At 41.1% G+C, this 25,290-nt stretch overlaps 1 protein-coding gene across 1 annotated transcript in view; it reads right to left on the bottom strand.

The window, feature by feature from the left end:
• Nucleotides 1-526: 526 nt before the first annotated feature.
• EFCAB5 (EF-hand calcium binding domain 5) overlaps nt 527-25,290 on the bottom strand; it is a 138,601-nt gene continuing 113,837 nt past the window's right edge. Inside the window, exons 19-23 of the mRNA XM_039252575.1 lie at nt 17,513-17,616; nt 14,914-15,167; nt 13,220-13,506; nt 12,016-12,112; nt 527-1,104 (exon numbers count right to left, since the gene is read on the bottom strand). Coding sequence (XP_039108506.1) covers nt 911-1,104; nt 12,016-12,112; nt 13,220-13,506; nt 14,914-15,167; nt 17,513-17,616 — 936 coding nt within the window. The 3' untranslated portion in view covers nt 527-910. The remainder of the gene's footprint in view (nt 1,105-12,015; nt 12,113-13,219; nt 13,507-14,913; nt 15,168-17,512; nt 17,617-25,290) is intronic.

Genomic DNA, 25,290 nt, shown 5'->3' with positions numbered 1-25,290 from the left:
GCAAATGCCCTGAAAAGCCCTCTTTCAAATATGAAATAGGCTTCTAGGTTAAAACTGGGCATGCGATCACCCAGGAGATGAGAACTGGTAATAACACTGCTGCCACTTTATCAGAAAAGGTTAAGAAGGGACCTCCAACCTCAAATTATAAGACGTTTGGAACACATCACATTTTGTCAACCAAATAAAGAAAATGAAGTTTAATTTCCCAAATTTTTATTAAAAATGGACTCGCATCAGATATCTTATTGCAAAGATGAAATCTCACAAAAGCAGTAAAGTTTGCTGTAATAATAAGCTTTAAATAAATATAAATTCTTTTTGCAGTTCTTGAACTTGAGAGGTTTTTGTTATTAAAAAAAAGGTATGTTTTCTTTTTTCCATGAGTCATAGGCATTTTCCTACAAGAATTTCTATTCATTGAAATAAGTTGTTAAAGTAAGTGGGGAAGGAAAGTGATGGCTTGGAAGGGGGGGAAATGTGGTGCTCATTTAAGTCTCTGAAGAATTAGTAAAACAATTCCCAGTTAATTTCTTAAAATCTTTATTACTTGGTACTCCTTTCATGTAAAAATGTCCATTTCCCCCCTAAATCCTCAGCCTTTACTTTGTACCTTTAAGGAATTAAAGGAATTCTACCCAATTAACCACTATAGTCCCGTGGCAGATACAAAGCTAAAACCAAAAGGAAACTTTAAAATATATTCTATAACACACATTTGGTTATGGCTACCTTAACTGGTTATTTTTTAGATTGAATTTCTCCTTAGGTAGCATTTCCTTTTTAGAAAATGCTGAGGTCAATGTCTATGAGTAGAATATGTCTATGTGGCACTCCTTTCCAACTGAAGATATTTTATAGTTAACAAAACTGAATATGACAAAAATATCCGAAATACAGTAGCAATTCATTAGCATTTCTCTGGCAAGCTTCCTTTTGGCATTTTTCCGTACATGTAGGAGTCCGTTTTGCAGGGCAATGGGGGTGCAATAGCATTACTTGTTTTTTGGCTTAGCTCCATGAGATTTAAACAGATGTGTGCCCAGTGGTATAGGTATTCAATGGCAGTATTGCCAAATTTCCATACTTCGATTCGAGAATGATCTATATCAAGAAAAAAAAGTTAGCGTGGATAGTTTTGTACTTTTATTATTAAGATATATAAGTTCCAGTATTATAAAAGTTCATCAGATATGCTTTGAATCAAAACCATGGCAGAATTTTGTTTAAATGTACAATTATAAGAAAATGGGTATATAAATTTTGATACATTCACATAATAGAATATTGGACAGGATTTAATGAGTAAAGAACTAAAGCTACATATTCATTGTGGATAAATCTCAAAAACATGTTTTCACAAAAAGCACGTTGTAGAATAATATGTTCTTATTTGGATACAATTAAAATATTTAAAATCCTGCAAAATAGTATTATATTGTTTATAGATTCATAAACATGTAAGGAATCATGCATAAAACTGATAAACATCAAATTCATAATAGTGTTTTCTCTAGAGAGGAGAAAAAGAGAATGGATCAAGGAGGGGCAGAAAGTCTCAATTGTTTCTATAATGTTTTGTTTCTTTAAAAACGTCTGACTTGGGGCGCCTGGGTGGCTCAGTTGGTTAAGGATCCAACTTTGGCTCAGTTCATGCATGATCTTGCAGTTTGTGGGTTTGAGCCCCGTGTTGGGCTCTGTGTTAACAGCTTAGCTTCAGATTCTGTGTGTCTCTCTCTACCCCCCTCTCACTGCCCCCTCCTCCCCACCCTGCTTGTGTTCTGTTTCTCTCTCTCAAAAAATAAAAAAAAAAATTAAAAACAATGTCTGACTCAAACATACATAACATTAAGATTGGATATAGAATATGGCTCTCAATGACTACATCTAACTTCCTTTTTTTTTTTTTTTTCCGTAAGTAAACCCTACACCCAGTGCGGGTCTGGAACTTAGGACCCCAAAATCAAGAGTCTTACACTCTTCCAACTGAGCCAACCAGGTGCCTCTCTAATTTCTATGTTTAAAATATTTCCTAATTAAAATTTATTTTAAAATATGTAATCACTGCACACCATTATGTTTCATTTGTTAAACTGTAAACTATTGCCATTCATAAAAGTTACTTTTTCCCAGGAGTCAATGACTAATATTCATATAGAATGGTCCAATGAAAAGAGAATATACTTTAAAATTTAACAGATCTGGGTTTCGATCTTGGCTCTACCGCAACTAGTCTGTGACCTTTAGCAGGCCACTTAATTGTTGTTAGCCTGTTTCTTCTTCCACAAAACAGGTGTAATACTTCAGAACTGTTATGACAATTAATTAGAAAAGATATGCAAAACTTTGTCACAGAATAGCTGCTAAAAAATATTACTTTCCTTCTTTCAGGTGCCTCTTACCCTCAGCTCGATGTTTTATTCATTTTTGTTACTTCTAATGTTTACCATGTGACTAATCCAATAAATGTTTACTAATTTGAGTTGAATAAACCATTAAATGATACTTAGAATTGAATGAGAGTTAAAAAAAATTTTTTTTAAATGTTCTATTTATTTCTGAGAGAGAGAGAGAGAGAGAGAGAGTGTGAGCAGGGGAGGGTCAGAGAGAGAGGGAGACACAGAATCTGAAGCAGGCTCCAGGCTCTGAGCTGGCAGTCAGCACAGAGCCCGATGCAGGGCTCGAACCCACGCACCGCGAGATCATGACCTGAGCAGAAGCCGGACGTTTAACCGACTGAGCCACCCAGGCGCCCCTGAATAAGAGTTTTTAAATGTCATCTTTTATCTGATGGCTCATTAACAATGACAGTTACGTCCTTCATGGGTCTCTATTAGAATGAGATTTAATCTATTGTGCTACTCAGACACCTCTGTCATTCTTTTTTTTTTAAATTTTATGTTAGAGAGAGAGAGAGAGCAGGGAAAAGAGGCAGAGGGAGGGAGGGAGGGAGAGAGAGAGAGAGAGAGAGTGAGAGAGAGAGAAAACTAAACATATTTTATTTCCCTATATTCTATCCCTTCTTTCTATGAGGGAACAAGATTCCCTGAATTAGATTTAGCCTTTCTATGATTTTGAAGTTTTTACTTCAACAAAAGGTACAATACAAGATATGAAAGGCACATAAAAAGTAGGAGACATTCATAAGTCTCAATTTTTATTTGAGGCCAATTTAAAACATGGGGGTACAATTTTCTAAATTTTTTTCTTTCAACACACACAGAGGCACTGTCTTTTCTCTTGATTGTAATTGTTCAATAAATGTTGAAACAACATTAAATTACAGAATAGTTAAATTAGGTTTTTCAAATGTTAAAAATCTTTTCAGATTGTAGCTCAGTCACATAAATGACAGTTATGAATAAAACAAAAACAGATGCTGGTCATGAAAGCATTAGTAGAAATACCTGATTCATCTCACGTTCCGGGCAATCCCAGACCAATACACATACATACTTAAATTATTGAGGTGCATTTGTTACAATTGATTCCTTTTTGTATTAATTTGCTTCCTCAAAACTTTACAAGGTAATGCTATAGGCTGGAAAGATTACTTTGATAATTCTATTGTTTCGGTGTTTTGAATCTAAACTCCCAGAACACACCTAAAACCAAACCTAATTCATTTTCTGAGATATCAGCTCTCCTGCACCCCAAAGTTTTTATTCTTCCTTTCCAATTCCCCATTAAGAGCTCTGTTCCATTGATGCCTGCCACAGTGTTCTTATCTGAACATCCAAATGAAACAGACCCCTATCTGCAGCCATTATTAAGCAAGCCGGCCGTCTCCACGGTGACTCAAGATGAGGATGGGGAGGGAGGCCGCTCCCTTTCACAAGCCCCTTTTGCTTATTTCCTGCCTTATTGTTACCGGGGAAAGAAGCTCTGAACCTTTCTGGGTTGTGGTTCCTGTTTGCTTGGTTTTCCAATGAGAGAGTGATGTATTAACAACATCTGCAATGATTTCTCTAATGAAGCCTCCTTGGCTCTGTTGGGCTCCCATCAACAACGGTTGAGCGCTACTGCCCTCTAGTGGTGGATAGATGCCAGATTGTGCCCCTTGGCAGATGGCAAAGCCAGACTACAGGTTTAGTAATTCTTTCAAGCAGATAGACTGCTTTTGTTTCTTTTCTAACCGTTAGAAATTATGGGGTTTTTTTTTGGCTTTGCCTTGGTAAAGTTTATAGTAAAGTATTTGAGGACATCTGAGCTAAAAGAATCTGTTTAAGAACCTATTAACTCAGAAACATTTTATGGTATTTTTGTAGGGTCTAGTTTAATCAAACATTTAATTACATAAGGAGTCGATTTTGCTGAAAGCAATGGAATATTCTAGGATATTTCTAATTCAAAGTCCCTTTACGGAACTCTGCTTTAAAACGAGATTAGTAAAACCCTTTTGGGAATTACAAGCAGTTAGAAAGATGGGCAAAGCAAAAATAAAGAAGCACTTATGCATCAGGTTCAGTTGTCAAAGTGTAACTGCTCCTTTCAGCTAATAATCCAAGATCAGCAGTATTTCCTGCATGCTTCTCTCAGCATAAGTTCTTAGTTTTAGTTCCCTTCTTTCTATTGTTTTGTAGACCTTGTGCCTCCTCTTAACATTACTGCCACATTCAATTGGCTGAATGTCCTGCAACATCCTATAGTTAAAAGACCATATGTGTGCACGTCTCAGTCGGTACTTATGTAGGTCAGAAAGTTCAGATTGGCCATGGCTTTCGGGCACTTACTAGGTTATTGTTAACTTAAAGTGATCTAAAATGTACTGTAGAGTGCCTCTTCCAGCTTATCAGGAGAGGATCATTGTTAAATGGAGAGGTAAGAACACATTTTTTCTTGAATTATCAAAGTTGGGTAGAAGTTTGTTCCAGGCTGAACATTGGGTTCTTGCAGGTATATAAGTTTCATTTATGGTGGTATAATTTCTGTACAATATCACATTGGATTGGCTTTTTTTTTCATGATGTTTATAAATCAAATGTGAGAGGGGCACCTGGGTGGCTCAGTGTCTGACTTTTGGTTTCTGGCCAGCATGATTTCACAGTTCATGGGTTTCAGCCCCACTTGGGATTCTCTTCTCCCTCCTCTCTCTGCTCCTCCCCACCTCATTCTCTCCTGCTCTGTCTCTCAAAATAAACAAATAAACTTTTTTAAATGTAAGAATTGAAATCAATGCAATTTGCTTTACAAAAATTCATAGTTTAATGCAGTAGACTCTGAACTCTGATTATGTACCTCCACCCATAACAAATATTGAGCATGAGCTCCAATGCATGTATATTTATTTGTGAATCATTCATTTTAAAACAAACAAAAAAAGAAACTGGGCATTGATGGGATAAAATGGTTACAAATAGAAGTCCTATAATATTTTTCTTACACCCCAAAAGAACAGGTATCAGTTGTTTGCTTTTTTGTTTGGAGCTTTGTTGAGGAAGCTTACAGAGGTCTCTATATTCAGTAAACACACTCATACTCTCCCTGCTTTGACTCTGGTCCTTTTCCTCTCAACTGTGTCTGAAGTCCCCTAGCCCAGAGACTTTCTATGTTATCCCCTTTGAGAAATAAATTTCTAGTGTTGGGGAGAGGAAGTTGCCTGGTGGTGTGACATAGAGATGAGATAGACAAAAATACTAAACAAAAAGAAAGGAGAAACAACAGAGAAGAAAAAACTTCAAAAAATAATTATTGCTGGGACGCCTGGGTGGCTCAGTGGGTTAAGCATTAGACTCTTGATTTCAGCTCAGGTCATGATCTCACGGTTTGTGGGTTTGAGCCCTGCATCTGGCTCTGCACTGACAGTGTGGAGCCTGCTTGGGTTTCTCTCTCTCTCCCTCTCTTTCTGCCCTCCCCCCACTCCCATCCTCCCTCCCTCTTTTGCTCTCAAAATAAAGCATATGGTCACACAAAAACTTGTAAACATATGTTCATAGCAGCATTATATACAATAGCCAAAAAGTAGGAACAATCCACATGTCCATCAAATGATAAACAGATAAATAAAATTTGCTATATCCATATAATAGAATATTATTCAGCTGTAATAAGGGAATGAAGTATTGATACATAGACCAAAGATGAACATTGAAACATTATGCTGAGTGCAAGAATCCACCTTGTAAGACTCCATTTATATGCAATATCTAGAACAGGCAAATCTTAGATACAGAAAGTAGATTAGTGGTTGCCAGCTGGGGTAGGGAGTGGCAAAGAGGGGCAGTAACTGCTAATGGGCGCTGGGTTTCTTTTCTGAGTGCTGAAAATCTAAAATTGGTGGTGATGTTTGCAAAACTTTGTGAATATACTAAAAACTACTGAATGGTACAGTACAAATAGGTGAAATTTGGGGTATGTGAATTACACTCATTTTCTCAAAAAAGACAATGGGGCATTGTCTTCAAGATTATGTTCCCTGGCAAACTAAAAACCAAATGTGAGGGTTGAATAAAAACATTTTTAGACATGAAAGTTCTCAAAAAATTTACAATTCACACATTCTTTCTCAGAAAATTATGAGAGAGATGCTACAAAATGATATTCCTATGACAGCAGCAAAATGAATTTCAGGAAAGCAACCCAGTAGTAGATCTGGGGTGGGAGAAGACCCTAGATAGAAAGAGAATCAAGATCTCTAGTAGGGATGGCTTAATGGGGAAAAAATGGAATTAAAAAAAAATTACCTGATAAAACTTCCTCCAAGGGAAATTATATGGAGAGACAAAATAGATGGGATGGAAATTATCAAGAAATACAAAGAAAACTCAAGATTTAAAAAAATTAAAGTGAGGGACACCTGCTTGGCTCAGTCAGTTAAGCATCCAACTTAAGTTCAGGTCATGATTTCATAGTTCGTGGTTTCAAGCTCCACATCAGGCTCTGTGCTGACAGCCTGAAGCCTGCTTTGGATTCTGTGCCTCCCTCTTTCTCTTTCCCTTCCCTACTCATACTGTCTTTCTCTGTCCCTCTAAAATGAGTAAACATTAAAATAAATTTTTTTCACTCATATGTGGATCCCGAGAAACTTAACAGAAGATCATGGGGGAAGCAAAGGGGTAAAAATGTTACAAACAGAGAGGGAGGGAGACAAATCATAAGACTCTTAAATACAGAGAACAAACTGAGGGCTGATGAGGGGTGGGGAAAAGGGGAAAGTGGGTGATGGACACTGAGGAGGGCACTTGTTGGGATGAGCACTGGGTGTTGTATGGAAGCCAATTTGACAATAAACTATATTTTAAAATTTTAATAAATAAATAAAAATGTAAAAGTGAATTATTTATTTCAGGAAAGACAAAAAGTAAAAAGGAAGCAATCAAAATATGTTAGTGTTTAGCTGTGGAACATATTTGCATAGGCAAAATCATGTAAACGTTGCATTTTGGTTTAAATCCAAATGGTAATATAATTACATTGGAAGGACAGGAAAAGAGAAGGGTGGTACAACAGAACTCAACTTTCAACTATAATAAAAGGAAATCAGTTGACAAGGTATAAATTGAGGAATGAAAAGATAGCAATGCTCTATAGTATTAGCAAAGACAGAAATGTGCACATGCCAGAATAGTCAAGAGTCTAAAAAAAATGGCCTCTTGTGAGGGGACATGGGGAGACCTGAAATGGGCTAGCGACTCTTGTTAGAAGGCTTTTAGTTCTAGTTGACCTTTTAAAATACTTTACTAGAAATATAATTTTATACTCCTTTGAGACAAACGATTATTTAACATCCACTAAATTAAAAAAGAAAAAAAAAACTATGTCAAGGAAATCTGGAAAACTATGTTGCCCTTAAATAGAAAAATGTTCTCATGAAACTGATTTTTCAAAGATTTTATTGGATACTAAAACATCAGTGATGGTACCTAGATAAATGAAGCCACATTGTTTGCCTAAGTTCAATAATGGCTGTTGAAAAACTTCAAAATTTAAAACCAAAAAGAATGATAAGGAGCAGAAAGAGAATTGATGATTTGATTTTTTCTTTCTTTTTTCCCCCTGGATGACTTGGCCTGGAGATGGAAAGGGTCTGCATGCATGGGAAACAGATCAATCACCCAGGCCCCAGGTCTTTACTGAACCCTAAATTGGTTTCCCAAACAGTGTGTGAATTGAGTGCTTGTCCAATATCTTTCCTCCAAGGGCCCTATAAGAGGTTTTTGCCAGGACAAAAGGAATCTATTCTGAAACTGAATGGATGTTTCCTCCCCTAGAGCCTGAAATCTATGAGCATGTCATAAAAGGCACCCTCAGGGCTCCCTGTTTAACCCAGGTCTCACTGTGATTGCCACTTTTTTCTCACAGGTGGGAAAACAACTCTCAGAAGGAGTCACCGCCCAAGAAACCAAGTCTAAGAAGGCAGTAGAGAAAGTTAGCTAACTCCAAACCAATGAGGCTATACAGATGGTCCAAATTCATAGGACAAAACAATGTTCTTGGTATCTTGTCCATTTCACTTTGACTCATTTAAAAGAACCAGGCACATTCTCAGAGTTGCATGTTCAGTTCAGTGCTGTGCTCCCATTTGTTATTTCTGGAAAGTTGGTAGTGTCTTATTAAAGGTTCCTATCTCGTCTTCAGCTGTGCTGTGGGGAATGAAGGAGCAGGGGAGGAGCAGAGGGAGAGGGAGAGGGAGAGAGAATTTCAGCGGGGCTTGATCTCACCAACTGGGAGATCATGGCCTGAGCTGAAATCAAGAGGCAGACGCTTAACTGACTGAGTCACTCAGGCACCTCCCTAGCCCCCTGCCAAAATCTTATAATTATGTGAGGTAATGGATGTTAACTAAACCTACTGTGGTGACCATTTCTCAATTTGTACATATATCAAATCATTATGTGGCACACCTTAAACTAATGCAATGTTATATGTCATTATATCTCAAAACTGGGGGGAAAAGTGAAAAAATAATAAAGTGTACCTTTTCTAAGACATTAAAAAATACATATTCCTTTCTAGAACTAGGATGAAGTAGGGTGAAAGTTGGCAGCAGAAGTCCTAAGAAAGTGTAGACACATCACCAGCCTTGATTTTATCTTCTTGGCAAAATCATTAATTTGAAAGGCCTGATGGGTGAGGAGCTATGCTAACAGTCCCGCCCTAACCTGGGCAGAACCGACAGATACTGCTGGTGGTATTTCACGCTGGGTAGGGTTGTTGAGTGGGACCTCAGTTAACACTGCTAGAAGGCTCGGATAAAATTTGAGCCACAATTGCCCTGCCAGAGGCTCTTATCTTTGAGGCACAAACAGGTGCCCCAGTGAGTTCCCCTTCCTATCCCTAAATGGAGAGCTTAGAATTTCCTAATCACATCTGAAGGAGGGAGGGTTGGTATCTGGATGGCCTATGAACTTTCTTGATTGCAGCAGAGACCACGATAATGCTAAAGGTTTGGCGGCAGGCGGTGGGTGGTGGAAGGGTTGCCTGGGGGCTATTGGGTTCTGGCTGAATCAGCTCTGTTAACTGCAGTTGGAATTCCTGCCGCCTGAGGACACTGTTGGAAAAGAGAAAGTGGTAGAAGCATTGGCGATCAAGACTGCTCAGAAATTGGCTAGCACAACTGAAAGTGGGGTCATGCAAAAGTTTGCATGCTTTCTTAAACAAAGGAGTGTATAGGACTAGAGGAGGTGGTTCTGGTACGCAAATCAGAGGTGGAACCTGAACTGCAAAGAGTCCCAAAAAGCATTGGGACAACCTCACAGAAGACGTCTTTGTCTGGGGGTGAGGTTATTAAGGGTGAGAGCCAGGTCCTGAACACACTTGCAAGATGGAGAGTGGAGGCGCTTGTTCCTCATCCCCAGCTCCCATCTGAAAAAAGGACTTGATTTTTCAGTGGTGAGCACCTGTGTCCTTGCCCCACAAGGTGAAACATCAGTCAGGAGACACCAGGGACTCTAGCAGCAGGGTCTGGCTCTATGCCAAGGGGCTGGCAGGTGGAGGAGGTACTCTCGTCGCACATGGAGGGGAGGGTGTCCTGGGGCTCATGGTGGGGTCTAAATCTCCCTTTTTTTTTTTTTAAATATTTTTATTTATTTCTAGGAGAGAGAGAGAGACAGTGTGAGCAGGGGAGGGCCAGAGAGAGGGAGATACAGACTCTGAAACAGGCTCCAGGCTCTGAGCTGGCAGTCAGCACAGAGCCCAACGCGGGGCTCGAACCCACGAACCGCGAGATCATGACCCAAGTGAAAGTCGGACGCTTAACCGACTAAGCCACCCAGGCGCCCCTAAATCTCCCTTATAGAGAGGAGCAGCAAGCAGGCACTGACATAGACACATTTCTTCTGGATTTTTAAGTCCTCAGTGAACGATGAGTGAACAAGTATGGAACAAGTATAGACAAGGATAGAGTAAACAAGTTTTAATTTTTGTTTTTGCTCTTATTATTGTTTCCCTTGAATAGCACCTTAAAAGAAGTGACACTTGTGAAATCTCTGAATCCACAGGCTCCCATGAATCAGCCCAGAGTCATGAGGCTATAGGAGAAGCCATTCTAAATAGACATTCTAATCTTTTTTTTTTTTTTTTAAGTTTCTTCTGAGAGAGAGAGAGCGCGCGAGCATGGGGAGGGGCAGAGAGAGGGAGAGAGAATCCCAAGCAGGCTCCACCCTGTCAGCCTGGAGCTTTATTCTGAGAGAGAGAGAGAGAGCATGGGGAGGGGCAGAGAGAGAGGGAGAGAGAATCCCAATCAGGCTCCACCCTGTCAGCCCAAAGCCTGATGCAGGGCTCACACTCACAAACCTGTGAGATCATGACCTGAGCCCAGATCAAGAGTCAGATGCTTAACTGACTGAACCACCCAGGTGCCCCAGAAATTCTAATCTTAATTCACATCACACATGGTCCACACGAACTCATGTTAACTTTTATTGGAGTGTCATGTTCTCTCCTGTTCTCTAGCACTCCCAAACTTCTGAGAGTATCTTGCCTCCCTAGGCCATTTGATTGCACCCCCTGGCTCACTGTCTAGAAACCCTTCTGACTTAGTCCAGAGTCTCCACAGAGAGTTGGAAAGGGGAAGGGGGGGAAAGGGACACACTTAGTGAACAACTTCTACCGAGCCACTTCCCCAGCCGATGATTAGTTTTTTATAAGTAACAAAATAGGAACAAACTTTCAATTTCTCCCTAACTGGTCCATTCGCACAAATGGCTGGTGGTCTCTGGTGGGGTAACATACACCCAGGGAGGAATGTATGCCTGTATATGCATAGATACTCTTTTTTAAAAATGTTAATTCCAGTAGAGCTAACATATGGTGTTGTGTTAGTTTCAGGTGCACCATACAGTGATCCCACGATTCTATACATTCGTCAGTGCTCATCACAAGTGTCCTCTTAATCTCTTCACCTAATGGGCATTAAGGAAAGCACTTTTGAGAGGCACTGGGTGTGATAGGTAAGTGATGCATCACTAACTTCGACCCCTAAAACCAATTTTACCAAATATATTAACTAATTAGAACTTAAGTAAAACTTTGAAATAAAGAAAATCCCTTCATCTATTTCACTCTGGATATTTACTCTTGCATGTGGTCAGTTCTCCATGGCCAAAGAGCCCATCACCTTCTCCAACCTGGGAGCTCCCCGACTCTTGATTTCTGATGGTTCTCCTTCTCCAAAAACTCTTACTAGTCTATAAAGTCTCATGATCTATCATTTTCTTTGGTTCTTCATTGAAACCCAAAGACAACAGTAGCCTTTTTTCTTAATGTACTTGTTTCTTATCCTCACTGCAGCCCATATCCACTATTGGTTTTTAATAAATAATGCACATGTAGTCAATAAAGTGGAAGATGGATGTGATTCTGAATTCTCAAATGTGTGGCATAGACAGTGACTTTGGGTAATGCTTTCAATTATAGACAGTGTTCTTCCCTGTAGAGGATTACTATCAGAACTATTTTTCCTAAAAATTGAACTTATGAGGCACTTACTTTATTATAATAAAAATATCTGAATATCTGAATCGCAACTATGTTTAATTGCTGTTAGGATTAGAACACAATGAAGTGTAAATTTACCTCTGATACATTCACCAATGACCTTTAAGTTGACTTCTTCATGCCTAGCAGTTGGATCAAAAGCACAAATATTCTTGACGAAGTGTCTGTTAACATACTGTGAACAAGAGAATACCAGTTATGGGAGCACCAGCAAGTGGAAGTAGAGTATCCAATTCATGAGTTTACATAATTCCATTTATATAAATTTAAAAATTTTTAATGTTTATTTATTTTTGAGAGAGACACACACAGTGTGAGCAGGGGAGGGGCAGAGAGAGGGAGGCATAGAATCCAAAGAGGGCTCCAGGCTTTGAGCTGTCAGCACAGAACCCGATGTGGGGCTTGAACCCACGAACTGTGAGGTCATAACCTGAGCCAAAGTCAGATGCTCAACTGACTGAGCCACCCAGGCGCCCCCATTTATGTAAGTTTTAAAACAGGCAAAACAATCTACAGTGTTAGGAATCAAGATTCTGGTTACTCTTGGGGTGAGTAAATTGTGTGTGTGTGTGTGGCATGTGTGTGTGAGGGGAGTGATGGGAGAGAGTACAAAGGCGGACTCTGGGGATGCCACTAATATTCTTGATATAGATGCTGGTTACAAATGTTCATTGTGTAAAAAATCTTACATTTGTACACGTAGGATTTATGCAACTATGATTTGTATACCTAAACTTGTGTGAGTTATTCTTCAACAAAAAGAATGTTTAAAAAAAAACTGGGGGGGCCCTGGGTGGCTTAGTCGGTTAAGCGTCCGACTTTCGCTTAGGTCATGATCTCGCAGTTCGTGGGTTCGAGCCCCACATCAGGCTCTGTGCTGACTGCCAGCTCAGAGCCTGGAGCCTGTTTCAGAGTCTGTGACTCCTTCTCTCTCTGACCCTCCCCTGCTCACGCTGTCTCTCTCTCTCTCTCTCCTAGAAATAAATTTAAAAAATAAAAAACATTAAAAAAATTAAAAAAAAAACAAACAACTGGGGCGCCTGGGGGGCTCAGTCGGTTAAGCGTCCGACTTTGGCTCAGGTCATGATCTCACGGTTCGTGGGTTCAAGCCCCACATCGCAGTCTGTGTTGACAGCTCAGAGCCTGGAGTCTGCTTCGGATTCTGTGTCTCCCTCTCTCTATGACCCTCCCCTGCTCACACTCTCTCTCTCTCTCTCTCTCTCTCTCTCTCTCTCAGAAATAAATTTAAAAAAGAGAGAGAGAGAGAAAAAAAACAACTTACCAGTTTACACCTTTCCCAATTTTCAAAGTCACTTGATAATTCCAGGTCTGGATGAATGAACAAGATAGCCCCTAACAGGATGTCATGGACTAGTTTTGCGCTGGCCTTCGCCGCCTGGGACTTGGTGTCCAGCAGGGATGTGGGCTCTGCCGAAGGGTCATAGTCATAGAGCAACAGTATTATAAAGTCGAAGGAGGTAAGTAGTTGGAGGCTTTCCCGCAACTCTTGCAGCATGATTCGGAAAAAGAGAATTCCTGCCCGCTGGACTTCGCCTACATTTTCGATCTCTGAAACAACAGAGTAAACATCCCACACTGTTGTTCAGTACATGTATTGGTTTGTCAGAGCACTCTGGGCATAATACAGTAAACTTTTTTTTTTTCCAGAAAAAGGGAGAGCATCTCCTATGCTTTTAAACAATCTTCATTTCTCTAGTCATGAGATTAATACACAGAAATGGAATTGCACCTGGTAAAGCTCACAGGAGGAGGCTCTGAGGAAAGGTAAAAACTTGGGGTTTGGAGCTGGACCTCAGGCTGAATACCCACTCTTAGTTTTGTCTCTCTGAACCTCCTTTTCCTTCCTGTGAACACAGGCTGATCCCTACTTCCCCGGGGATCTGTGGGAATTGAACGAGATGATATACATAAAAGTGCTTAGTGGTAAGTTCATAGTGGATGCTCAAAAAACATAAATTTTCTTCTTTTTTCTACTTAGTGCACCCTATCTAGTGGCAAGAAACTTCTCAGATTAACCCCACATAGTGTTACTCTATTTACTCCATTCCAGATAGCCAAAGGTCTCCATGCTTCCTTCTTCCCTCCCTTATGTCCAAACTGGTTTTGTACTAAGAGCAGCCAAGTGGATGTAGAATCACAAGCACTGGGGTCAAGTCTTGGGCTCTGCCACTAAACTTGCTGTTGGACCTTAAATTTGATGGGTATTAGCTTTATCTGTAAAATAAGTTGTTCCAGTGAACAAATTCTGTATAATCTAGTGGAAAGAGCACCAGACTGGGGTGCAAATCCAGGCTTCATCACTTGTTAACTGTGATTTGGTGTGAGTTGTTTGATTTCTCTGAAGTTCACTTTCCTCACCTGTGAAATGAGGTATCACCATTCACTTCACAGAGTTATGGTAAGGACTAGTAGAAATGACATATTTAAAGTGCTTGACACATGATGGAACATTTAATAAATGCTAGTTCTTGGGGCGCCTGGGTGGCTCAGTCAGCTAAGCGTCTGACTTAGGCTCAGGTCATGATTTCACAGTTCGTGGGTTTGAGCCCCGCATCAGGCTTTGTGCTAACGGCTAGCTCAGAGCCTGGATCCTGCTTCAGATTCTGTGTCTCCCTCTCTCTCTGACCCTCTCTGCTCATGCCGGCTCTCTCTCTCTCAGAAATAAATAAAACATTAAAACATTTTTAAAATAAATGCTAGTTCTATATTGCCTTTATAAGTCCTTCTAGTTCTAAACCATATGACTCTGGCCAAGAAAATGAGACTTCATACCCTTTGCTCTAATTTATAGACCACACTCATCAGCCCAAGACTGCATGAGGGAATTCCTTTCATGCTGTATATTGCTGTATATTATAACAATTCCTCTTAGAAAGTGCATCTTCCATTGCAATCTGTGATTCCCCTTAAATTTATTAAACCCACGAATCCAAACTGTTGCCACATTCACAATACCTAGGATATAGTTTTTCTTTATTTCTCCAGATAATTCGCCCAATATTTCATAGCAGGCAGCTTGGACCACCTTTATCATTTTCTGCAGATCTTTAAATTCTTGATACAGTAGCATTTTATTCCTGCCAATGTTAAAATCAAGAACTCCCAAAGCCTTTCCTGTTCTCTCACGGAGTGGAATTACTATGTGATTCTCTCCACAGGTAGAGGCCAAAACGACTTCTGAAGTGTCCGTACACTTAAAGAGGAAGTCTCTGAAACCAAAACCAAATTAGCATAAAGATATAAGACATCAGCCTGCATGTAACATTCCACCCAAACATACCGAGTAACTCTTTTGTTCCAGCTTTGCTCCAGCCACACCAGCCCTTGTTTCATCTGCTTGGACCACTCCCCCCTCTCTTCACAGAGCTCTCTCAGCTCACTCATCGGAGAGAGAAGCCTTCTCTGACCAAGCAATCTACATAAAGTAGCAGCACCCAAGTCACCGTCCATCTGCTACTCTGTTTTATTGTCTTTGCTATACTTCTACTTGTCTGAGGTATTTGGTTTTTGTTTACATATTGTCCAATAAGTACCAGTTGAATGCCTGAAGAAGCTGATGAGTACATTAGGTCAGGTTCCCTAGAAGCAGAGCCCGAGACACGAATGCTTCTGCAAAGGATTTATGGAGGGAGTGCTCTCCAGAGAAACCTGTAAGGGTCTGAGAAAAGCAAGAGAGGGAAGGAGAAGCTAATTAAGAATGTGAAGGCTAGGGGCACCTGGGAGGCTCAGCCGGTTAAGCATCTGACTTCGGCTCAGGTCATGATCTCATGGTTCGTGGGTTTGAGCCCCTCATCGGGCTCTGTGCTGACAGCTCAGAGCCTGGAGCCTGCTTCACATTCTGTGTCTCCCCCTCTCTCTGACCCTCCCCTGTTCACACTGTCTCTCTCTCTCTCTCTCTCTCTCAGAAATAAATAAAACATTTAAAAATTAAAGAAAAAAAAGAATGTGAAGGCTAGGGGCACCTGGGTGTCTCAGGCAGTTAAGTGTCCAACTTCTGCTCAGGTCATGATCTCACCGTTCATGAGTTCAAGCCCTGCATTGGGCTCTGTGCTGACAGCTTAGAGCCTGGAGCCTGCTTTGGATTCTGTGTCTCCCTCTCTCTCTGCCCCTCCTCTGCTCTCTCTGTCAAAAATACATAAACTTAAAAAACTTTTTATAAAGAATGTGAAGGCTAGCCTCAGCCTCATCCCAAGGGAAGCTCTGACAGGCAAACGATGCCAAAAATCTGCCCCACCTTGAAGCAAGGGAGAGGCCTTCTATCAGTCATTGGCTCTAAGATGCTCTGGATGTGTGCTGTGAGGCCAGTGTTTACCTAACTGTGAGGCACATCCGGGTAGGGGCTCCCATCACTGGAGGGCACTGCTCCAGAGGAAGTTACAGTGTGCAGCAGCCAGCAGCCCTGCTCCCCAGAGAGGCCTGAGATTTTCAATGAAATGTAGTAGCTGCTTCTCTCTCTAATGAGGTATAGACACATCTTTTCCCCCCTTTCCAATCTACATTGACATTGAGGTGTCGTTCTTTTGAGGTATTTATAAAAATGGTGGTGCTTTGCCTAGCCTCAAAAACACATTTATGGCTCATAATACCAATCCTATAATGCCACGGAAGATTTTGTCCTTTATGTCTTTTTTTTTTTTTTTCTGTTCCCACCCCCTCCGGCTGCTGAGCCACCACTTTGTGTCTTTATTTATAACCACAGTCCCGAAGCACCATGCCAAACTTTCCAGGCATAATAATAAAGCTGATTGGTCCCCAAAGTTCCTCAAAGGCACCTGTTCTAAGTTACGCATGGGAGTCTAAGGTTACGAGTCTGGGTGTACAAGGACTCTCATCAAACTCTTGCCTAGCACAAGGAATAACTGTGGAAAAGAGGTTGACAGTGGATGAACATTCAGGTATGAGGCCAAAGTAAAATTTAATTAACACATGCACTTAGATGTCAAATTAGCCTACTGGACTGAGATAGGTTACTGCCTACTCAACCACACTGACCTCTAACAGCCAGTTCATCCCTTTTGCAATAGGTGCGTCCCTGGTTGAGACCAGTTTTGCATCTATCCAGTCTGTGTTCCCGGCATCCCTCAGATGAAAGGCACGCAAAGTAACCCAGAGCTGGGTACTTATTAAAGACAAAGTTCTCTGCTTCCTCCCCACCTTTACCCAGCTTGTTTTCTTCAAATGAAAGATACACATTCACAGGCTAGCCAACCTTAAGATGATAAGCTCTCATAAGTGATGTGGATGTATTTTCACAGTCATGGTGCGTTTTTGTTGAATTCCATGTTTACAAGAACATCACAGAAAATAATACACTATCATGCTTTGAAACATCCAATTTTAATATAAAATACCAGTGAGATCCATTTTAAAAAGGACTTGAAGGGGAAAGGAGTTAACGTGTCCCACGCAAACAGGAATTTTTCTTTAAAACTCGATCAGGGTAAGATTCAAGTATACTAATGATAGACAAAAGCTGTGTCTCTCAGATCTACTATCACAGCAGGGGGTGTGCTCTGATAGTCAAACAAAACAGACATGAAAATGCATTTCATACCTGAAGATGCATGTGTTCCTGAATATGATAGGGGGATTCCTGTGGATTTTTGTTAAACCCAAGTGCTTCGTAACCATCATATTGCGTAAAACATAGTCTGAATCCTTGAAAAGAAGAAGAGATTTCAACACAGAGAGGCATAATTAGACCTCATTTTCCCACTAGAGGTTTGGGGAACAGAAAGATAGGGGAAAAATTAGGAAAGTTTAGATGATCTCTGGCTTGAAGTACCAGGACATTTCTTAGTACTATTAAGAATGAGGTGTTCACCGGGCGCCTGGGTGGCTCAGTCAGTTAAGTGTCTGACTCTTGATTTCAGCTTAGGTCATTACGGACTTGGGATTTGTGGGATGGAGCCCTGCATCAGCCTCTGAGCGGACGGTGTGGAGGCGGTTTGGGATTCTCTTTCCCTCTCTCTCTGTCCTTCCCCTTCCTCCTACCCCCAGCAAGTGCATGTGTGCATGCTTTCTCTCTCTCTCTCTCTCTCTCTCTCTCTCAAAAATAAACATTTTTAAAAAAGAATGAAGTGTTCACAAGAGAAAAATTTCAAATTGCAACATTTTTTTTAAATGCACAAACTTATTCTTTTTTTTTTTTTTTAATATTTTATTTATTTCTAGGAGAGAGAGAGATAGCGTGAGCAGGGGAGGGTCAGAGAGAGAGGGAGATACAGACTCTGAAACAGGCTCCAGGCTCTGAGCTGGCAGTCAGCACAGAGCCCGACGCGGGGCTCGAACCCACAAACCGCGAGATCATGACCTAAGCGAAAGTCGGACGCTTAACCGACTAAGCCACCCAGGCGCCCCTCTTATTCTTTATAACTGTGATAAAACTGTGTGATTTTTTTTTTGATGTTCAAAGTGCATTGTAGAACATATGGAAAATACAGAAAAATCCAAAGAAAATAAGAACAATAAAAAAATATTCTCCAGTGAGGTCTCTGTCTTCACTTCATCAAAACTGTTCTGGTCAAGGTTACTCGTGGCTCCGTCATTGTGTTATCCACTCATCAGCCCCCAGTCATCATCTTCCTCTATAGCAGTATTTGACTCAGTGAACAACTCCCTTCTTTTAAAAAAAATTTTTTTAAATGTTTTGTTTATAATTCTGAGAGAGAGAGAGAGAGAGACAGTATGAGCAGGGGAGGGTTAGAGAGAGAGGGAGATACAGAATCTGAAGCAGGCTCCAGGCTTTGAGCTAGCTGTTAGCACAGATCCCAATGCAGGGCTCGAACCCACAAACCGTGAGATCATGACCTGAGCTGAAGTTGGACGCTTAACTGACTGAGCCACCCAGGTGCCCTGAACAACTCCTTTCTGGATATACTTTCTTCACTTGGCTTTTGGGACACCACTCTCTCCAGTTCTCCTACAAATCACTCATATTTCTTGCTGCTTCTGTATCTTCCTCACCCTAAGAGGTTTTCAAGCTATTGGCCATAACCTACCTAAGTGCTGTGAAAATACTTTAATGCCTTTTATTTTATGTTATTATTTTAGAGGGAGAGAGAGAGAGAATCTTAAGCAGTTTCCATGCTTAGTGTGGAGCCTGATGCAGGACTCAATCCCACGAACGTAGGATCATGACTTGAGCTGAAGTCAAGGGTCAGATGCTCAGCTGACTGAGCCACCCAGGCGCCCCTTAATGCCTTTAAAAAACAGCTTTATTGAGGTATCATTGATATAAAAAAAACTGCACATATTTAACGTATACAATTTGAAGAGTTTAGACTGAGTCTTGACCAACTTTTTTTTTTTTTTTTTGGTGGAGACTGGTTTACTTATAAGAAAGTAATATTAACATATCCTGTAAAATATACTGTATTTTTATGTCTGCCTTTAAAAAGTTCTTTGATTGGGGTGCCTGGGTGGCTCAGTCAGTTGAGCGTCAGACTTCAGTTCAGGTCATGATCTCACTGGTAAGTTTGAGCCCCACATGTGTCTCTCTGCTGTCAGCACAGAGTCTGCTTCGGATCCTCTGTCTCCACCTCTCTCTGCCCCTCCCCCGCTTGCACTCTCTCAAAAATAAATACACATTTAAAAATAAATAAACAAAAAGTTCTTTGAGTTAACCTGTGATAAAAGGGCCAATAGGGGCAGCATGATGAATGGTGCTTGGGAGAAGAACGACTATTTGCCGTGTGGAACCTTCTCTTGCCATGATCTCAAGTGTTCTCCCAAACCCTGTAGATGAAAACTGTTCTCAGTAGAGTTTTTAGCAAACTGTAAAGATACTCTGATGCTGGGAATGGAGCATCTAGCTTTTCCTAATATATTTCTTCCATGGTTTCTTATATATACAAAATTAATATGATTTTTTAAGAATCTCATTGCGACTGTGTTTCTAGGTTTAAATCTTTAGCCCAAGCTAAACAATTCCTCTCCTGTTTCCACCTCTCCCCTCAAAGTTGTGTCAATTTGGCCTAAACATCTGACTTCGGCTCAGGTCACGATCTCGCAATTTGTGGGTTTGAGCCCCGCATCAGGCTCTGTGCTGACAACTCAGAGCCTGAAACCTGCTTCAGATTCTGTGTCTTTCTCTCTCTCTGAGCTCCCCTGTTCGCACTCTGTCTCTCAAAAATGAGTAAACATTTACTCATTAAAAAGTGAGTAAAAAAAGACTGGAAGCACACTATAGAAAATAAGGGGTTCATAAATAATATGCCTAAAAACAAGCTTTTCATTTAATTTTACTTGGACCAAGAAACTATAAATTCAGCAAGTGCCTCAGTAATTATTCAGTAGTGAGATAACCACTGTAGTTAAAATTTTCCAGGAAACTGTTTAAAGAAAGAGCTGCAGTGATATTTCCCCCTTTTTCTTTCTTCTGCTACTGCCTTCTTATTCCCACCCCACCCCCACCTTTCCAATTCAGCTTTGCCTCACTATCTGAAAGCAGAGCATTCCTATGAAAATCTTCATAAGCTGGACCAGCATAAAGTGAAGAAGCAATTACTATTAATTAATTTTTTTAAAAAAATTTTTTAATGCTTAAAAAAATTTTTTTAATGTTTTATTTATTTCTAGGAGAGAGAGAGAGAGAGAGCGTGTGAGCAGGGGAGGGTCAGAGAGAGAGGGAGTCACAGACTGAAACAGGCTCCAGGCTCTGAGCTGGCAGTCAGCACAGAGCCCGACGCGGGGCTCGAACCCACGAACCGCAAGATCATGACCTAAGCGAAAGTTGGATGCTTAACCGACTAAGCCACCCAGGCGCCCCTCCCTTTTTTTTTTTTTTTTGCAATTACTATTAATTTATACAGAAAAATTTTTGAGCATTCCCAGGCCCCTGAAATAACCATTCTTAGGCTTTTCTGATACCTTAGAATGGACCTTGCTAACAGATGCACAAAATAAATGGAGACAAAGCACAGATGCTCATAGACACAATTCAAAGGTGTGATGGCTGGAGGCATTGTGAGATGCTGAGTGCGGCTGGGGGGCAAGGAGATCTTGGTGGGGACACCCTTGCTGCTCTGGGGGCTCACCGCAAAACAAACACTGAATGCTATTTTCACTTTTCACCTTTTTACATAAAAGCAAAATCCTCTTCGGATTTCTTTCAGTTAGCAAAACCAGATACTACTGAGGGCCTTTAGAAAACAAAAGTGGCCTAACGTGAACTTCTGGAAAGTGGGAACACTAGCATCTATTCATTCTCGCCTTATATATTACACATCATTTAGAATTTATTCTCCTCTGTTTTGTTTCTCTTGTGACATCTTTTTTTTTTAAAACGAATCAAATAGAATAGAAAATATTAGAAAGCATCACATAGGAAAAGTAGGTATTGTTTTGTGAAACTTCTGTCTGAGTGTATGTATGTGTCTGTATGGGGTCAGGACATAGAATGGTTTTCATACGATAGGCCAAAGTCAATATAATTTTGAGCCACAATGATTCCAAACACTTGGAGTACCTTAGGGCTTGGACCTCAGACATTTTTTCCTATCCTCACTCATTCTCTTGATCATTCTCTCTAGTTTCATGGTTTTTGTTTTGTTTTCGGTTATTATGGTAAAATATACATAGCATAATATTATTACTTTAATCATTCAAAGGTGTACAATTTGGTGGCATGAAATACAGTAACGATGTTGTGTAACCCAATCACATGGTTTTAAATACCATTTATTTGCTAAGCCAGAGTTTTCCCCAAACACTAGCTCATATATTCAACTGTCTTTCTAATATCTCCACTTAGATGTCTAGCAGGCATTTTAAATTATAGTTAAAAAAATCTTTTTCAATTTAGTAGGTAAAAAATTAACTTTTACTTAACTTTGTCTTTATTTCATTATAAGAACAATGGAACATTTTCCTGTATATTTATTGAGTGTGCCTTTTAAAATATTTTTTAGTAGCTGTGTCTTTTGCTTTTTTTTGGATTTTTAAAAAAATCTGATTTGTGTAGAGTAGTGTTAACCTTTTGTTAAATATGTGGCAATTTTCCCCCTTTGTCTAAAGCACCTTATTTTGTCTATAATTTGGTGCAAGGAAGTTTGACGTTATTAAGCCAACAATGTATCAACCTCACTTTAATTGTTTCAACCTTCGGGATAGATTTCGCCATTCTTCCCCAAAGACTGTAAATTCCCTCTCAACCCTCTTTTTCTTAGCAATGCTCCTGCATTTATTTATTCTTTCTCCAGATGAAAATTAAATCATTTGGTCAATTAAAAAAATTTGGGGATTTTTCTTGGAGTTTTTTGGAAGAAATTATATATGTTTTAGAAAGAGAGGGGGAGGGAATGGGTGGGGGAGGGGTAGAGGAAGAAAGAGGGAATCTTAAGCAGGCTCCAAGCTCAGCTCAGAGCCCAGTCTGGGGGCTCGATCCCACTACCCTGAGATCATGACTTGAGCTGAAATCAAGAAATCGAGAGTTGAATGCTCAACCAACTGAGCCATCCAGGCACCCCAATCAGGGACTATTTGTAAAGGTGTGGATAGTATATAGAATCCCAGGCCTAGTAACAATAGGGAGCTGCTACCACTCAGCCTGAAGAGGTAAAGGAAGGAAGCGATTACCAGAACCTGGAGAGGACAGCTGTATGGAGAGGGTCACCTGACTGAAGGTGTAGTGGCCTTTAGTCGAAGAGCATAGCCAACCCACAGCAACCTGGCAGAGAGAGTGCCAGAAGCAAAACACTCAGCCTCACTCTCCGTGTGTCCTGCGATCTCCTATTGGTATGTCTCATTGGACAAACCTAAGCAGAAGCCAAGGATCCTATTGATACTGTCTACTTTTTGAAGGAGAGCAGACTGGAGAAGAGGGCAGAATAGATTGGAGAAGCTGAAGACGAGGAAGGGGGAGGCTTAGGAAGTTACTAGAATTAAGTACTTGGAAAAAGGTATCCCTATTGCCACCCACAGCCATTTTAACACCAAAATCTCACCTCTCTTCCACTTAGGACGAACCCCTGACTATAGCCTTGGACAGGTACACTGGTCTCTCTGCCCAGGTGTGACCCCACCCAGACCCTGGGCTGCTGAGTGGCCCTCCTCTTCCTCCTCACTCTGGGGATATTTTCACTCTATAACTGACTCAGATGGATAGTGATCCTAGTGATCTTGTCCACAGGGTTGTGATTCTGAAAACTACCTACCCCTGAAGGCATGCTTTTGTTGACTGCTGTGGGTGATTTTAACTTTCTTCATAATTCTCTAGATATCATTTCCCTTAAGGCCCAAACAGGGGTCTTCTTAAGTGTGGACACTGGCCAAGTCAAATCCTCTCCAGATCCCACACTACAATGGTGCCCATCAGACCTGGTGGTCTGTCCCCCACACTGAATGGTCCTCACCACCCTCATCCCCCACTGGGTGGTCCACCCCCCCCCTTTTGAGGGCATTTGGGGGTTCCCATTCCTGCCCCACCCCCAGGAGCAGCACCCACAACTAGGGTTCTCCATCTCCTCAGTCTGTTCGCTCTATCAGAGAGCTCTATGATCCTGCTCTTTGGCCAAGTCTGCATCAGCTTGGTCCAGCCACTGAGAAAGAAAAGAAGCTTGGAGAGAAGGGGAGAGACACATATGGAGGGCAAATCGAGGGACTGAGAGCACCAAGGTGCTGCCACTGTTGTGCCCGATTCACGAGTCCCCTGAGACCCCCATGGAGCCGACACCGATGCAAGTACAAAAGGGTCTTTATTACAAGCTCGAGCAGGGGCTCACCCGTCTACCAGTGTCATGGCAGAAGGTGAAGCCCCGAACAATAGTGAGCAGGGTTTTTAAGGGGTAAGGGATGGGGGTGTTACAGTGTACATGTTGTACTTATTGCATCATCACATAAGCACCATTTACAATTGTACAGTACCCTTGGTATCAGCTTTGACCATTCAGTATCTGTGAGGTGTTCATTACTTTTGGTGGGACCCAATCATGACTTTTGAAAATCCTTTGAAAATGACCAATTATGAGGTGAGTTCAAAGGGCCCACATGGGGTTCAGGCAAGCTGTGAGAAATTGGCTAGTTTGTACAGAATAACTGTCCACAGTTCCCAGCCTTGACTCAGACCACAGGAATGTTTTTTGATTAGCTGATCTGAGGGTGGTCGGAGGATGGCTTTAGCCTTGAGCAATCTGAGGAACTGGGGCTATGTGCAGCCTGAGGTTGCTCTTAATGGAGGCCTTAATTTCAAAATGACATTACTTAGGCTCTTCACCACCACCTGAGCAGGCACTACGCAGGATTGTTTAGTCTTTTTTAAAAAAGTTTATTTGTTTATTTTGAGACAGAGAGAGAGAGAGAGAGAGCGTGTATGAGAGGGACAGAGAGAGATTCCCAAGCAGGCTCCACAGCCCGTGCAGAACCCAATGCAGGGCTTCGAACTCACAAACTTTGAGATCATGACCTGAGCCAAACCCAAGAGTCAGATGCTTAACTGACCGAGCCACCCAAGTGCCCCTCTTTTTTCCTTCTTAATGTTTATTTATTTATTTATTTATTTATTGACAGAGAGAGAGAGAGAGAGAGAGAGAGAGCAGGAGAGGGCCAGAGAGAGAGAGAGAGGGAATCCCAAGCAGGCTCTGTGCAGAACCCCACACGGGGCTTGATCCCACGAACTGCAAGATTATGACCGAAACCAAGAGTCAGATGCTTAACCACCTGGACTACCTAGACACCCCTGTTTATAAAGTCCTTCTGAAAAGGAAGACAGACACCTTTCCATCCATTCTCACCACATGCAAAATCCTAACATTAAAATTAAGTGTAAAAAGAGAGAGAGAGAGAGAGAGAGGCAAACAAAGAAACAGACTCTTAATTATAGAAAACAAACTAATGGTTACTGGAGAGGAGGTGGGTGAGGGTGGGGGGATGGGTTAAATAGGTGATGGAGATTAAGGAGGGCACGGGTTGTGATGGGCACCTGGTGGGTGTTGTATGTAAGTGATGAATCACTAAATTCTACACCTAAAACTAATATTGCACTGTACATTAACTAGCTGGAATTTAAAACTTGGGGGAGGGGGAAGTGTAAAAGAACCAAAACAAACATTCAGCAAAAACTCCTTACATTATTGATAGGACTTTTCTCTTTAACGGGTGTGATGTAATCATGTCCCTCCAAAAAAACAGTGCCTCATCCTTTCCTACTTCCCCATTCGATTCTGGTGGGGGCTGCCATTTACTGTAAACTCTGCCAGCCCCGCACCCGGCTGGAGGCCGTGTAGCAGAACAGACTAAAAATGCCCTCTTGGGTTTCCAAATTAACATGAGAAGGATTCTTTTTTAGTTACTAAGCAACTGGCTTGCCCTGTGGAGAAAGCCTATCTTAAGCTA

Source organism: Hyaena hyaena, unplaced genomic scaffold (assembly GCF_003009895.1).
Source record: "Hyaena hyaena isolate Hyena2069 unplaced genomic scaffold, ASM300989v1 scaffold_10, whole genome shotgun sequence".
NCBI lineage: Eukaryota > Metazoa > Chordata > Mammalia > Carnivora > Hyaenidae > Hyaena > Hyaena hyaena.
The sequence above is the reverse complement of the archived record's forward strand: the minus strand, read 5'-3'. Positions and strand labels throughout refer to the sequence as shown.